Source organism: Protomyctophum parallelum (genome assembly GCF_964188405.1).
Source record: "Protomyctophum parallelum genome assembly, chromosome: 15".
In the NCBI taxonomy this organism is placed as follows: Eukaryota; Metazoa; Chordata; class Actinopteri; order Myctophiformes; family Myctophidae; genus Protomyctophum; species Protomyctophum parallelum.
In genome coordinates, this window is record NC_139710.1 from 26,949,108 (window position 1) to 26,965,080 (window position 15,973).

At 44.3% G+C, this 15,973-nt stretch overlaps 1 protein-coding gene across 1 annotated transcript in view; it reads right to left on the reverse strand.

The window, feature by feature from the left end:
- Nucleotides 1–15,973, reverse strand: part of LOC310872544 (GDNF family receptor alpha-2-like) — a 197,188-nt gene that overhangs the window by 97,223 nt on the left and 83,992 nt on the right. The window contains exon 4 of the mRNA XM_083784508.1: nucleotides 3,462–3,837. Within this exon, the coding sequence (XP_083640634.1) occupies nucleotides 3,462–3,837 (376 nt within the window). The remainder of the gene's footprint in view (nucleotides 1–3,461; nucleotides 3,838–15,973) is intronic.

The window sequence follows — 15,973 nt, forward strand, 5'->3', positions numbered from 1 at the left end:
AGCCAACTTCATGGGTTGTGAGAAATCATGACAACAAACTTGACAACAACATTTTGAAAGGGCCGAACAAATAATTAGAAAGAAGAAGAAAACGGCAGTGTTTTTTTTCCACTTTTTTTTACTTCTTGTTTTTCTTCTTTGTAATTATTTGTTTGGTCCAAAATATTGTGTTTATACTGTCATGATTTGTCACAACTCGAGTTGGCTTTGTACGATGCTTAAAAGGTCTAAATAAATAGATAAATATTTATTTAAATAAATAAATATCCTTTTTTGTCTATGGGAAAAATGCATTGGGAATTATTTCCTGGGCCTGGCGTCGCTCTATAGGCCTACTGTACAATGTAGTACACAATACAGTATACAATGCAAATCATAGCATGTACAGTGCACATGGTGTAATTTGAATGGGCTAATGCAATGCACATTTTAAAGTGCTTTGGAGAAAACCGCCATATAAATGAATACACCATTTATCATTTGGTCTCACTTGTATACAAGACTATATTATTGATAGGCTATACAGTAATTTATTTCCATGACTTTTTCTGCTATTGTATTGATCATGTCCAGCACAATAAACCATCTGATATACATCCCAAAAGGATGCTGCTTGTCAGCCTAAGGTAAAGGATTCTTATTGAATAAATGCTTGATTTATTCCACTGACAGGCAGTGCAAGTAATCATGAGCCAGAGGGGTCCAGTGAGCTGCCATGTCTGTGGATGTCACTACACAATGAGGAATACACACACACACACACACACACACACACACACACACACACACACACACACACACACACACACACACACACACACACACACACACACACACACACACACACACACACACACACACACAGAGAGACAGAGAGAGAGAGACACAGAGAGAGAGAGAGAGAGAGAGAGACACACACACAGAGAGAGAGAGAGAGAGAGAGAGAGACTGAGACACACACACAGAGAGAGAGATAGAGAGAGAGAGAGAGAGAGAGAGAGAGAGAGAGAGAGAGAGGTGGAGAAGACAGTGGTGAAGAGTAACTAAGTACATACAGTATACTCAAGTACTGTACTTAAAGGAGTAGTTCAGCACAAACATGGCCCATTTTGTATGCGTTACACAGCCCATGAAGCCTTGAATTCAAGGACATTGTTGTCTTTGTGTCGCATTAGCTTACTTATGTATTTCTATGTATTTGACGTATTACCATGTGTTGGTCTTGCTTACTGTAAATCACTCTGGATTAAGAACGATTTACAGTAAGCAAGAAAAACACATGGTTGTCATCAATTAAGTGATGACCGGCAGAGACTCAATGGAGACTCTGCAAGTTTCTGTTCAAGGCTTCATGGGGTGTGTAATTGATAGAATATATGTCATTAAAGTAGCACTATGTAAAGAAGAAAAAAAACAGCCCTACTTCATTGAATTTACAGTAATTGAATATTTTTGTTGTTATCATTTAAAAGTAGGCTACACAAACCATTACATTCATGGAAATACGTTATACATTACTTCTCTCCCTCGAAAATAGCTGATCTACATCCTCACGTTTACATGCATGAAAATGGTTGACAAAACCTTGACTTTAGTACTTTATAGGTGTATAGCTTACAGTAATGCAAATACGCTTATACTTTTACTCAAAGTAATCTTTTGACATACAGGACGAAGGAGTATTTCTAGATTTTGCTATTGCTACTTTTACCTAGAAACAAAACAAAAACAAAAAAGGAAAAGGAAAACAGATTACTTCTTCCGCCACTGAGATGGTGTGTGTGTGAGAGATAAAGGGAAAGATAAATGCAGAATAAAAGCTTGAGAGAAAGTGGGAGTGGGGCAGAGAGAGAGAGAGAGAGAGAGAGAGAGAGAGAGAGAGAGAGATACAGAAAAAGATAGAGAGAATTAGGAAGTGAGAAGGGACACAGAGAGAGAGAGAGAGAGAGAGAGAGAGAGAGAGTGTCAGGGAAGCGAGAGAGAGAAAGAGAATCATGGAAAATGCGAGAGCGAGATGTAAGGGAATAAGTGTGAGAGTGTTTGTACGCTGTAGTCTGACAGGCGGAGCAGCGCCGGTAGATCTGCGGTCAGACAGCCACTCTGGGACCCTACAAACAAAACACCGGCCTCTCACTGTCACACGATTGCATCAGGCGCTTAATCATATGTGACACCGGCAAAATGGAAAAGCAGTCAAAAAGTTTCACTTCCCCGATAAGTTCTCTCGGCACGCCACGCCACGCCGTGGCGTCCCTATTTTTAGGGACTGCCGCTCGACTCCGGCGCGCCCCCTTGGTCGAACCCCATTAGGCTCTCAAATGGGTTTTTAAATGCCTCAAATTATACAAATGTCGGCACATTTTCTGTGCTATTAAGCTAATGAACAGAAATGCATGTCTTATTTATGCATGTTGATGGTGGGCCTTTTGACAGTCATGCCACAGTACTAGCCTAGGAAGGCTGTGGAGCAGGGGTCTTCAATGTTCACACATAGACAGGCAATCTTACATACAGTACTTTCCCTTTAAGTATTCAAAAGTACATTATTCTTCATTTTAATATCAATCCAATGCTGTAATAAAATGTAGGAGAAACAGTTCCATAAAGTTTAAAGAAAATGTATCAATCAATAGTGAGAATAGCAGTCCTACAAGCTCACAGGCGTGCGAGATATTGGCTCCTGCCCGACAGCAACAAGATTGTTGTGTACTCAAGTACAGTACTCAAGTAAATGTAGTTCATTACTGTCCGGCAAGAGGCACCGGTAGTACCTGCCATGTTTCTGTGTTCGCTGACACAAGGAAAGGGGTTCATGGCTGGCTGGACGTGAATTGAGTCTAGGCCTCTCGGATCCGATAGAACCACAAAGTGATCCACTAATGTTTTGTTCAGCTTAATTGAGCATTGTCCCTTCAACTTAGCCTCGCGTCTTCATTCCACATCTAATAGCACCGCCCGCTCCTTCCCCGAGAGCCTCATTACTTCCCTGGCAAAGTTACAGCGGTGAAATGTCTGAAAACTTGAGCATGGCATGGGAGAGAGAGGAAGGAGATCGCAGTCAAATGGGAATATGACGGCCGAAATTTAAAAATTTCCCTTTCCTCAACCTGCATTAATATAAGGAGATGATAATGAATCGTCAGATGTGTTCGGCGAGAAAGCTTGTCTCATGGGCCCCGCCCCCTGAAATCCTTCCACCTGCCCCAAAAGCACGTTTTCCTCCGAATATGTCTCGCACACCCACATTATGCATGCGGTACACGCATGCACGCACGCACGCACGCACGCACACCAGTGTTGATTTTGACAGCAAATTTGCAGACATACAGACAAGCACATACAGGATTTAAGACATTTTTAGAATCTGATCTCAGGTCAAAATGCATTAAAGAACCACCATTCTTCCGTGCGTTATAGAATCTGATCTCAGGTCAGAATGGGTTAATGACCCCTCCTCTCACCTGCACAGTGGGTCGTGGCGGCAGACCACCCTCAGCTCCAGACAGTTGGGCTTCACCTTGTCGACGAAGGAGCAGTCGGGCACGATGGTCTGCCGGCGGCGCTCCGAGCAGCCCTCGGACTGGCAGGGGCAGAACAGCAGCCGCTGGGCGAACTCGGCGGGCACGCGGTCCAGGAACTGCCGCAGCGCCTTGTGGCAGCGCTTGCGGTTGCAGGCGTCGCCCTTGTCGCCGCCCTTGTGGCAGGTGGTGATGTAGGCGGTGCGTTGCTTCTTGCAGGTGGCGTTGAGGTTGCAGGCCTTGGTGGCGTCCAGGCAGGGGTTGCAGGTGGCATCCGCCTCCGGGCACTGGAAGTCCTTGGGGGCCACCGTGTGCATCCCTGCATGGTGGGCAGAGGGGGGAAGAAAGGACAGTCGGTCAGTGCTCATTTTTGGTGACTAAAAACTGTTCACTGCCCTTTTTCAAAACGAACATAATGCTATGGTGACTGGACAATCCACTGATGTTAGTTAAAACACATTGACTGCTAAGAACGTCTATTTACATCCTTTCAAATACAACGCTTCACTGCCAAAGATGGTGATTTATGTTCAATGGTCTTTTCAGTGGTTTACGATACAAATGGCGCTCCTCGCCAACATATGAATGGTTCCCATAACTAATTGAATCGATGATCAGGGTTACAAAATGTATTTTCCGAGTGAACGGAAAGATGATCGTCCGCCACTATACACACAGAGTTTGTTTACATCCAGTTCACGTCTCAAGCTTATAACGCAAACGCCTTGTAAATTGCATTTCCATGTAGCTTGGCTAGTTCCCAGAATGTTAGCCACAGATTAGGAGCACTGCCTGCTGTTTAAGTGGTTGAAACATGCTGATTTACGTTCCGAATCATCAAACAGTGACATGCCATTTCTATAATACAGTAGCACAGTAAATATATACAGTATATATATATATAGCTCATGGCAAATGTAGGGCTTATTCAATATCATCTTTCCTTCTCCATTTCTCCAACCAACTGCGGGCCACGAGAGACATTCCTGGAGCAAGTCCATATCCATGCTTACTGAATTATTGATTCTGAGTCTGTCTCAGACCTTGAGTGAAATATGAATGGAATAAACCAGCCCAAATTGCATGTTTTTTTGCATCATCTGTGGATGTTGTTCCGTTATTGTATGGCATTAAGATGTGCAAGGGCCAAAGCAATTATTATAGAACTCAGTCAATCTGTGTTGTTCCTCTGGTTCAGCGTGGGACAAGTATAACCAAGTACGTTCACCTCAGTCCTGTACTTAAGGTCATTTTGTTTTTGTAACTGTAGGCCTACTTTACTTGACTTTCACTCCACTACATTTCAAAAAGCAAATGTTGTACTTTTGATCCCACTGCATTTCTAGTAAGGTGAAAAGTACATTATGAATTAACCACTGCAGCCCCCTACATTTCCATCACTACAGTACATCGCACCGATGGCCACAGAGTTATGGCCATTCTATAATTATGTGTACAATATAGGGTTTGTTGGTGGGACAATTGTCGGATAACAGAACGGTCTGCCTCAAATCACAGTCGCCCCAGGGGCGCAATTTCCCGGCAAACTCTGATCGTTCTCTGCCTGGTATTCCTAAACGTAACTTCAGTAAACTATGCCTAAATCTAACCTCATTCTTATATTATAGCCTTAATTAACCTCAGTAAAATGGCGCCCAAACCTAACCCTACTCCTAAACTTATATCCTCAGTAAAACTATGCCTAACCCTAAACTTATTTCTTCTAACCGTATCCTAAGTAAAACAAAGACAGGAATACAAGAAGCGTCCCACTGAGCGGTGGTGTTTCGAGGCGAGCATTCCGGTTATACTCTTGTCATGGCAGACCCCACTTGTACCAAGTTTGGTGCGGTTGGAGCAACAGTGTGAAAACATTTAGAGGTGAACGAAATATGAGTAAAAATAAAAACTCAATTGTAAGGTAAAATGTGAAAGCTAATGTGGGAGTAGACCCGCGGCAGACCAAGGACCAGATGGGGGCCTTGGGTTCGCTAATGTTGCTCTGGAGAGGGCAGTCTGGACTGGAGCTCTCTGCTGGAACTATAAGCGGTTGAAGATGGATGGATGGATGGATGGATGGATGGATGGATGGACGGATGGACGGATGGATGGACGGATGGATGGATGGATGGACGGACGGATGGATGGACGGATGGATGGATGGATAGATGGACGGATGGACGGACGGATGGATGGATGGATGGATGGATGGATGGACGGACGGATGGACGGATGGATGGATGGATGGATGGATGGATGGATGGATGGATGGATGGATGGATGGATGGATGGATGGATGGATGGATGGACGGATGGATGGATGGATGGATGTGAAAGCTATACGGGGGGCAATTGTCATCAGCTGGAATCCCAAATCTGATGACAACGTGGAATATTTGGAAAGAAATTGGATTTCTTTTTTAAATTTAGTTTATAATTAAGTTGAATGTGATTAGGCTGTAATTAACTAAGAGGGGTAATCAGCTAAAAGGACAGGATCATTGAGCAGGCAGGATTGGATGGTTGTACATTGACCCATTGACCCAGGGTGAATGGCACAGCTTATTGACTGGACCTTTGCTCAGTAGATTTCAACAGTAGATGCTGTATAGCATCCTTCTGAAACGGAGACAGCTCTGACTGGAACCAAGTTATTCGAATACTGTACTGGAAATATGATTTTGAGGTACTTTACTTGTGCACGTCCATTTTTCAAGAGCAGTATACCACTGTACTGACAGCCCGACTGACGTTTATTAATCCTCATTCTCGTTATTGTTGCCTACAGACAAACGCTGTTTCTTCTATTCATGTTTGCACACAAGCACAACCTTTAGGCTGCCATACATTTGGTTGTAACCTTTATGGCAAAACACGTTTAAATACCACTTGCATTGCGATTCATTCATGTCATGACTCAGAAATTATATTAAACATTATATTATCTCTGCTGTCCGGAGGAAACCTCATAACTCCAAAATGAGAGAGAGAGAGAGAGAGAGAGAGAGAGAGAGAGAGAGAGAGATACAGAAAAAGATAGAGAGAATTAGGAAGTGAGAAGGGACACAGAGAGAGAGAGAGAGTGTCAGGGAAGCGAGAGAGAAAAGAGAATCATGGAAAATGCGAGAGCGAGATGGAAGGGAATAAGTGTGAGAGTGTTTGTACGCTGTAGTCTGACAGGCGGAGCAGCGCCGGTAGATCTGCGGTCAGACAGCCACTCTGGGACCCTACAAACAAAACACTGGTATTTCTTCTAACCGTATCCTATTAAGTAAAACAAAGACAGGAATACAAGAAGCGTCCCACTGAGCGGTGGTGTTTCGAGGCGAGCATTTCGGTTATACTCTTGTCATGGCAGACCCCACTTGTACCAAGTTTGGTGCGGTTGGAGCAACAGTGTGAAAACATTTAGAGGTGAACGAAATATGAGTAAAAATAAAAACTCAATTGTAAGGTAAAATGTGAAAGCTAATGTGGGAGTAGACCCGGGGCAGACCAAGGACCAGATGGGGGCCTTAGGTTCGCTAATGTTGCTCTGGAGAGGGAAGTCTGGACTGGAGCTCTCTGCTGGAACTATAAGCGGTTGAAGATGGATGGATGGATGGATGGATGGATGGATGGATGGATGGACGGATGGACGGATGGATGGATGGATGGACAGATGGATGGATGGACGGATGGATGGATGGATGGATGGATGGATGGACGGACGGACGGACGGACGGACGGACGGACGGACGGATGGATGGATGGATGGATGTGAAAGCTATACAGGGGGCAATTGTCATCAGCTGGACTCCCAAATCTGATGACAACGTGGAATATTTGGAGAATATAGAAGAAATTGGATTTCTTTTTTAAATTTAGTTTATAATTAAGTTGAATGTGATTAGGCTGTAATTAACTAAGAGGGGTAATCAGCTAAAAGGACAGGATCATTGAGCAGGCAGGATTGGGTGGTTGTACATTGACCCATTGACCCAGGGTGAATGGCACAGCTTATTGACTGGACCTTTGCTCAGTAGATTTCAACAGTAGATGCTGTATAGCATCCATCTGAAACGGAAACAAGTTTCCAGTGTTTGTACACAGAAGTGAGTGAGTGTTTCCAAACAAATGCATATCTAGCTCCACCCCCCTCCCCCCCTCATTCTATTGGCTGAGCCAGGTCACTTCACGCTATGGGATTGTTGTTGATGCTGGGAGGGACGCTATGGATATTGCGCTCGTATGGCTAAATTTTGTAATATGACATTACAAAATTATGAATTTCTATCGATATCTTAGTTACAACAATGACATTGAGTTGACATGTTTTTTTAAGGGTAACTGTAGCATAATCGCAATATCACACAGAGTCCCGCAAATGAGGAAGTAGGAAGTAGAGGAGACTCACTGGCTCTCAATTCAATTCTCTTTTATTTGTAATCGTGCATATAAAACATATTGCCCCTCAAATGCCCCATGCCACTACAGCGTCGTTCATTCATGTGAACTACTCTGTCCACGGTTATTCATTGCAATGAAGAAAAATCGCTATGATGATCCGCGACGGCCTGTCACCGTTGGCGAGCACGGGTTGAATGCATGCTTCAAGCCGGCCGGCCGGCAGGCAGTCGCCGCGGTGGAGCGGCGGTGCAGGGTGAAATACTATTACTCACTTCCACTTCCACCATTTCAACAAATAAGCACATACAACCCACATGAACGAAAACGATATTGATGTAGGCCTAAACAGGAGATTTTATTGGGGTCTGAGTTGTTCTGTGACTAAGGATCCTCTGAGTTCTGTGGGGTGCTTATTGCTGCTGGTGTTGTTCAGTTTCACACCACCCAACCATGCACTATACATAGCGATTCTCATAATTCCAATAGGCTTACATATTAAATCATAAACATACTATTTCACATGAACAATGTTAGTGAAACTAAGATATGGGGATATTATACATTGCAATAATTGAAATCGCATCGCATTTTCATTATAATACTGCAGTGCTGGGTTGAACACACCGTCACAGCCTCACACTGCAATTGGCTAAAAGTTTAAATCCCCTCCGACGTACCGAGTAGTAAACTGTAGTGGATATAAACAGTGCATTCAGCCACAGGGGGGAAAAGGGGGAGTGTGCTGTTGCAGGAGAACACCTCAGCATCATAATATAGGGAAAGATACAGGGGGAAAAGGCCAAAAGAATACATTTATATATATTTAAATTTTTGGCTGAAAACTTGTCTATATCACCTTTAAACATTATATTATCTCTGCTGTCCGGAGGAAACCTCATAACTTCAAAATGTTCAGGGATCAGGGGCCTGGCATATTGGCATATTAATGAGGGTTTGATCATACATCATCACACATCACATTCTCTGCTCGACCAATCAAATCATCACGGTCCGTGCTACAAACACAAACACGGCTCATATACACACAAACACACAAAGCTGTGCATATGAGGGGCTAGCGCCCCATAGAAATAATAATGAAACAAAACAATATAGTTTCTTGGCAAAAGCTGCATGACACTGCAGAAAGCACTGTATGAACGACCCTATAATAACTACTGTATCGGATGCTTTCTGGTAAAGTAACAACGTTACTTTTGGCCCCCTCCAGTTCTTCCAGTGTAATCACAAAGTGAAACCCCCCTCGGCCTGCATGTCATATTAATGGTGTAAACAGATGACACCATTAGCTGTACTGCTGCACGTGCGCGCATGCGTGCATGTGTGCGTGCGCGCATGCGTGCGTGTGTGCGTGCGCGCATGTGTGTGTGTGTGTGATATATGTGTGTGTGTGTGTGTGTGTGTGTGTGTGTGTGTGTGTGTGTGTGTGTGTGCGCGCGCGCACCTCCAGTATAGATAACTGGGTTTGTTTTCATATTATCGTTGCTGTCGGGAAGAAACCTCTTTCTTATCTCTGTATTTTAACTTTGTGTGTGTGTTTTTTCTTTGTAAATGAGCGCTACTACTACTTGATCATACTATATATTACAGCGTCACACAAAAGTATCTTATCTTAAAGAGCAGATCTGCAAGCTCGAAAAATGTGGCGTGAAACGTGCTTTGAGCTTGTAGATCTGCTATTTTTTTTTACTTTAATCCTGAATCCTGAGTAACAGGTTTGTTTATAGGAACAGGTTTATAGAGGTTTCCACCCGACAGAGACGATATGCTTGTCGGGTGGATGCAAATTTCTGTTATTATTATTATGATTATTAATAATAATTAACTCAGGGGTCTTCAAAGTGGGCCCAGGACCCCTACTTAGAGTTATACTTGAGCCTTAGCATCCATATTCTGAGGATGAGTTAATAGCCGATCTTCAAGCAGATCTTCTAAATGATGATGAAATGATGTGAAAATCCACATGAACATGAATCCAACATGACAGTGCTGTCAAACAAGTCTATGAAGCACAATTTTATACAATATGTAGTGGGCATCTCTCTCTCTCTCTCTCTCTCTGTCTCTCCTGAAAAACGTTGAAAAGCGTGTCGTACAGAAAGTGTTACAATTATGTTTTTGTGTGGCCACACCCACCAGTTAATGAAGTATGCCTGGTTTTCACCTTTAGCACCCACCTGAATTTAAGCCGCACTCTTGTTGTATGATAATAAGGGAGGGGTTATAGGGGAGGGGGGATGATTTCATGATGTCACTGAAGTGATGTTTCGAATGGGCCTTTTGACTCAAAGGCTTTCAGCTTTCAGTATAAGAAACCAAAATCCAATCACAGCACTTCACTTCAATACCATGTGTAAAGCGTCAACATCATTTCCTTGAGTAGTACTTCAGCCAAAATACTGCTACGCCACTATGCCGATACACTCTCAGGCCTCTTTTAGACGGCGACCATCTCCATATAACACGTCAAAGTCCCGTTGCGTTCTCATATTTTTTTACCATTTACACGAGAACGCACAATCGAATGAACACGCTACAAAGTGCATGCATATATATGCCAGGTCGCTAGGTGGCGCGTGTCCTTGTGGGGTCCGTGTGACGCAGCGCTTATATAAACCATAGACATGAGTCACGCATGCGTAGAACTACTTCCGTTCTACTACACAGAAGTAAACAAACTTCGCGTCCTCATCACACCTCCAGCAAACCGGACTATCCGACATGGTTGTTGTTGTTCGTTTCCCCTAGCAACTGACACATGCCTATGACACCATGTAAAAACGTAGGACACGGGCCGAGCCGACCAGAGCTGACGTAAGCCATGATGTCACAAGTTTTGCGGATCCACCGTTTTGACTGTTTACACGGAGACCATAGGAAACGGTGTTCTCAAAGATTTCCACTCTGGGAGGTGGTTTCACTTCGTTGCGTTTTCACCTCCTGAGAACACGGTTCTCGTCTAAATGACAGCAGCAAACGATACTTTATTTTGCCGTTTTATATGAACACCATCCTCATGTAAATAGCACCTCAGTCTACAGCGGAGGTGTTACGATGAGTAGGGATGAGGACCCAAATGCAGGCGACAGGAGGCAGAACAGGTAAACTTAGGAATATGTATTAATAAAACTCAGGAACTTCCATACGGAAGGGCAAAAGGCAGGTAAATCTCTCGAAACATATAACACAAGAACTCACGCAACAGGGACCTACGAACCAACAAGAACAGAATGCAAACACAGAACTTAAATAGACACAGGATAACAGGGCACAGGTGGAACCAAAATACAATCAACACTAGGATAGGCTGGGCGACTAAAAGGACACAGGTGGAAACACTGTCAAATTACAAAGTAGGTAGACAAAGTAACTAAGAGTAACTAGGAAGACAGGAAGACAGAACAATACTACAAAATAGGAAACACAAAACCAAGGCAACAACAGAGTAACAGAAAACCAAAACCAAAGAGAAACAGTGCAGGAACACATGAGCAAATACATACAAATCATACTGAAATCAGTGAAATGACAGAAATGCAGTCCCATATCAAATTAAGGACAGCCAGAGTTCACGGTCCGAGGAGCGGACCGTGACAAGTAGGTCTTAATTGCCCAGCGTGGGGAAAACATATTTGAATATTATAACCACACCTAGGGGTCTAGAGTATAATGGTATAACTCCATAGACACGTACGAAACAGAAAATGCTACCAAAATCACGGCAGTCACATCTTTAACCTATGAAAACACACCAAAAGTTAGAATGTAGAGAGGGGAGGTTTCTATACCCGACAGCAACACTGCATATTAGAAAAGTTCTCCACAGTACAGATGATGATATTTCTGAGCTGGAGGCGAATGTGACATCCAGCCACATTCATCTCTTATTCAGCACAACCAATCTCAGTCTATGTCTGTCGGACAGACAGCCAGTAGACGCTACAAACTTGTAGATCATCTACAGACCATGTATACAGTATGCTGTATACTATAGGGTTAAAGTGATGTTGAATTGTTGATGCGATATTAACTACTTTTTCTGGAGCTGCTGGGGACCCCCTCTCAAGGACCCCTGTGGTGGTTCCTGGACCACACCTTGAGAACCACTGTCTCTTGTTCAACAGATCCAATCTCAGTCCGTGTCTATCAAGAGAGCCCTGTAGAGCGAGTAGAAGACCATTTATTTTAGTGTGGAGCGCAAAGCAGACAGCTATAGCGCTTGATTTCCAAGTGCTGTATCTTACATTATCAATCCTCCAAATGGGGAGGTGTGTGTGCGTGTGTGTGTGTGTGTGTGTGTGTGTGTGTGTGCGTGCGTGTGTGTGTAGAGCTGGTGCTTTCGCTATTTTTGCATTTGAATCCTGAAAAACTGTTTTGGAGATAATATTAGGTTTCCACCCGACATAATACGAAATTATTTTGGGTAGGGTGGGGGTGGGGGTTGGGGGGGTTAGATTGAGTCTCGGATAAAACTCCAGCTCGCTTGGTGCTTCAACAAAATATATGTATTTATTTTCATCAAAGGCTTAGATAAACGTGAGAAAAGAAGAAAATAACCCAATGCTAATCTAGTTCAAGCGTAGCATTTATTTAGTTTCTTAACCCATTTGGGACGCAGGCAGAATGTTGCTATATTACTGTACCCAAAAGGGGTTCCTGTCCTGAATGGCTTGTGAACGCGTTTATTCATTTATTTGTTGGCTTGGATGCATCAATGTTAGAAACAGATAACAGGCACTTTGAGTCATGTGACTTGTGGGTGTTCAAAATAACAGACAAAAAGTAATTGCCACTGGGAAGCATCTTATACCGTATACGTCATATGCCAGCCAAGTCTGGACTTTTAATGATTTTTTTAGAGCCTAATTGTATACATTTCCGTTTGTTATTGTTAAATGATGATGTAATTTGTGCCAGCCAAGTCTGAGACAACATGAGAACGTCAACTATCTGGGCGCCCCTCACTCACTTCACGCGAGTGTGATGTTTTTTGTTTTTTATTCATCAAACACAATTCTTGAAAAATGGAAGAACAACCCCATGCGGCCCCAGGGGAGGCAACAGAACGTGACGTCAGTAGACTTCATTACTCTTGTATATCTCTGCTACAGAGAAACCACCAGGGGAGCCCTTGTCAAGGGGTATAGAGAGCGGTCGGTCCGCCAGTGCTCCCGGGTGGAGCTGTGATTACAATTCAAACCAAAAGGAGAGCTGACACCGGCCTCGGGCGGAGGAGGAGGGAGGCCAAGGCGAAGGCGCTATGGAGCCAGAGAGCTAAAGTGGACCGAGACCCAAGGCTGCAGCGGGCCTTTGGGGGCGGGTGGGGGGGGGGGGGCTGTCGTACGCTCTGCCCCAGCTGGAGGGGAGGTTAGTGGGCCGAGCATCCGGCACGGCCAAAGCCAAACATAACATTGATGGATTGCAGCTCCTAAATCTCTGCTGGCCATCTGCAGGCTCTAATGTGGGCCATAGGGGGGGGGGGGGGGGTCCGGGATGAAAAAGAAAATAGGAGAGGGATGAGCTGCTAAGATTTATCTGACCAAGCAAGGGATGAGGTTCCTTCTGAGGCTTGCGCAGAGTTACGGGACGGGGGCTTTTTTTTTACTGGCTCTGATTGGGAAGCCGAGATTGAATTCGGTGCTCAAAAAAAAGGAGAAAGAAAGAAAAAAAAGAAAACAAGAGGATGTCCCGAGGCAAACCTCGAGACACAAAGCTCTCGTGATGGCTCTGATGTGCACGCATCATTGCACGCACGCACACACAGAGGACGGAAGAAGGCGGGAGAGAGGGAAGAGGAGGAAAGAAGAGCGTCGGGATGGGAGGGGAAATATGGAGTATTGAGTTACAGAGCCATAATTGATTTTCCAAGTGCATTACGCCAAAGGTTTTCAGCAAGCACAACGCATGCCGCCATAACGCGGAGGAGAAAGGGCTTGATAAGGCGCTGATAAGCAACTTGTGAAAATGGAAAAATCTTTAACCTATTTTGGGCGGGAACCCCTTTTTGGTGTTTTAAACATTATGTTGTAATTTAGCTATGGAAAGATAGCAGATCTACAAGCTCATAGCACGCCACCGAGTGGCGCGCTACGAGCTTGTAGGTCTGCTATTTTTTGAAAGATCGTGAAAATATTTATTTATCAAACCCCTTTTGGAGTTTTAAACATTATGTTGTAATTTAGCTATGGAAAAATAGCAGATCTACGAGCTTGTAGGTCTGCTATTTTTTTAAAGATCGTGAAAATATTTATTTCAGAAAACTGGAGGATTTAGAAGAGATTTGTAAAATGTTGCGGTCAGGCCTAAATGGGTTAAGAGCAAGTGGAGGAGGCGGAGGAGGAGGAGGAGGAGGAGGGGGGGGCAGAGGGGGTTCTTGTTGATTACAGCGGACTGATCATGACAGATAGAGATGAAACGGAGCGAGCGTGGGACCCAGACTCCACAGATTGGACAGCCACTTATATGCAGACGTGCTCGAGAGTTTTCAATTAACCCAGTCTAATTCGGTGTAATTAACCTAGCTCCATCAGCCCGGCGCAATCAACAGCTCTCAGCGTGACAATGGTCCCCACACACACACACACACACACACACACACACACGCACACACACACTCCAGTTATAATATACCCTACACGCACTGTCTGCTACGCTACACTTTAATGAGTATGACTGAAACAGTGGCAGAGTGAGAGAGACTCCGGAGTGAGTGTATGGGTGAATAAATAAGATTCGGGGATAAATGGTTGAATGGGTAGATGAACAACGAATGGATGTGTCAGGGTCTAGTCTCTGCTCCATTCCGTTGCACTTTCATTTTGCCATTTCCTTTATTTCTTTCCCTCTCTCCCTCCCTCCCTGACTGTGTTTCTCTCCCTGTTGTTTTGGTTGTCAAGCTGTCTCCCTGTCTTCGTTGTTTTCGTCCCCCTTGTGCTTTTGTATACAATCAGCGCTGTCGGGCGGTAAGCTAGTGCGTCCAAAACCGTTACCTTATTCCAGGAAATGGGGGAAAAGAACCTGCATGTGTTCCGGTGGATCCAATGTTATATTATTTTTAGTCCGCGGTGCCCGTTGGAGCCTCTACAGCGGTGCCCGTTGGGCACTGGGCCTATACTTGGAATGATACAAGTTGGGAATGCATATTATGTCCGTGTCCATTTTATGCCCATATATGAAGTTTCTTTGTCATGGCATGCCCAAATATGGAGTCTATGCAGACGTCAGAATGATGTCAGACCAGGCCAGCTCCATTGACCCTGGGCAGGGGCCCTGTCCAGAGCCCGGGCAGAGGCCTCTTTTTGGGGCGGTTCTGGACAACTGTGTGACACTGGGCACCGCCCGGTGCCCACTGTGACCGCATTCCCTGTGGCGGGGTGGAACGCGTGTGTCGAATTTGAAGTTCTCGAGTTATGTGGATTACACACATACGTACATGACGTATGTGATGTGAAATAAATGATTTAAAAATAGCAACAGTGGCGCCGTGGTAAAGTGCCTCTATACCCACCACCACCGCAGAGTCTGCAGGGGTTTGAATCCACCGCGACGAGTCTACTCTATATAATATATATAATATATATATAATATATAATATATATATTATATATACGAACAAAATTGGCCCGTATTCGGGGGAGGGGAGGTGATACAGGCTGCATGGGGAGTGGCACCGGTCAGCATGGGCCATGTTGGGGGGAGGAGAAGGAGGACGAAGGCTCTATACATACGTGGGGTCTACCACTCCCAGTGGGGTCTCCTCATTCACTGGCAGGTGAACCAGTATACAAGTATATACAGTATACCAGTATATACCAGGATACAACAGCAGTGACGACAGAGAAATGTGTGAGGAGGCATTACGACTAAATTGGGTGATTAAAAATGTAGATTAATACATAGTAATAATAGCCTATTTACAAGCTCACAAGGGGTTTTATTGTGGCGCGCTGCAATCTTGTACAGCTCAATTTAGGCAAAAGCATAAAAACTTGAAATCTCGAGATACGAGGTTTGCGCCCAGCATGGGCGGTATTATCACGAGCCCC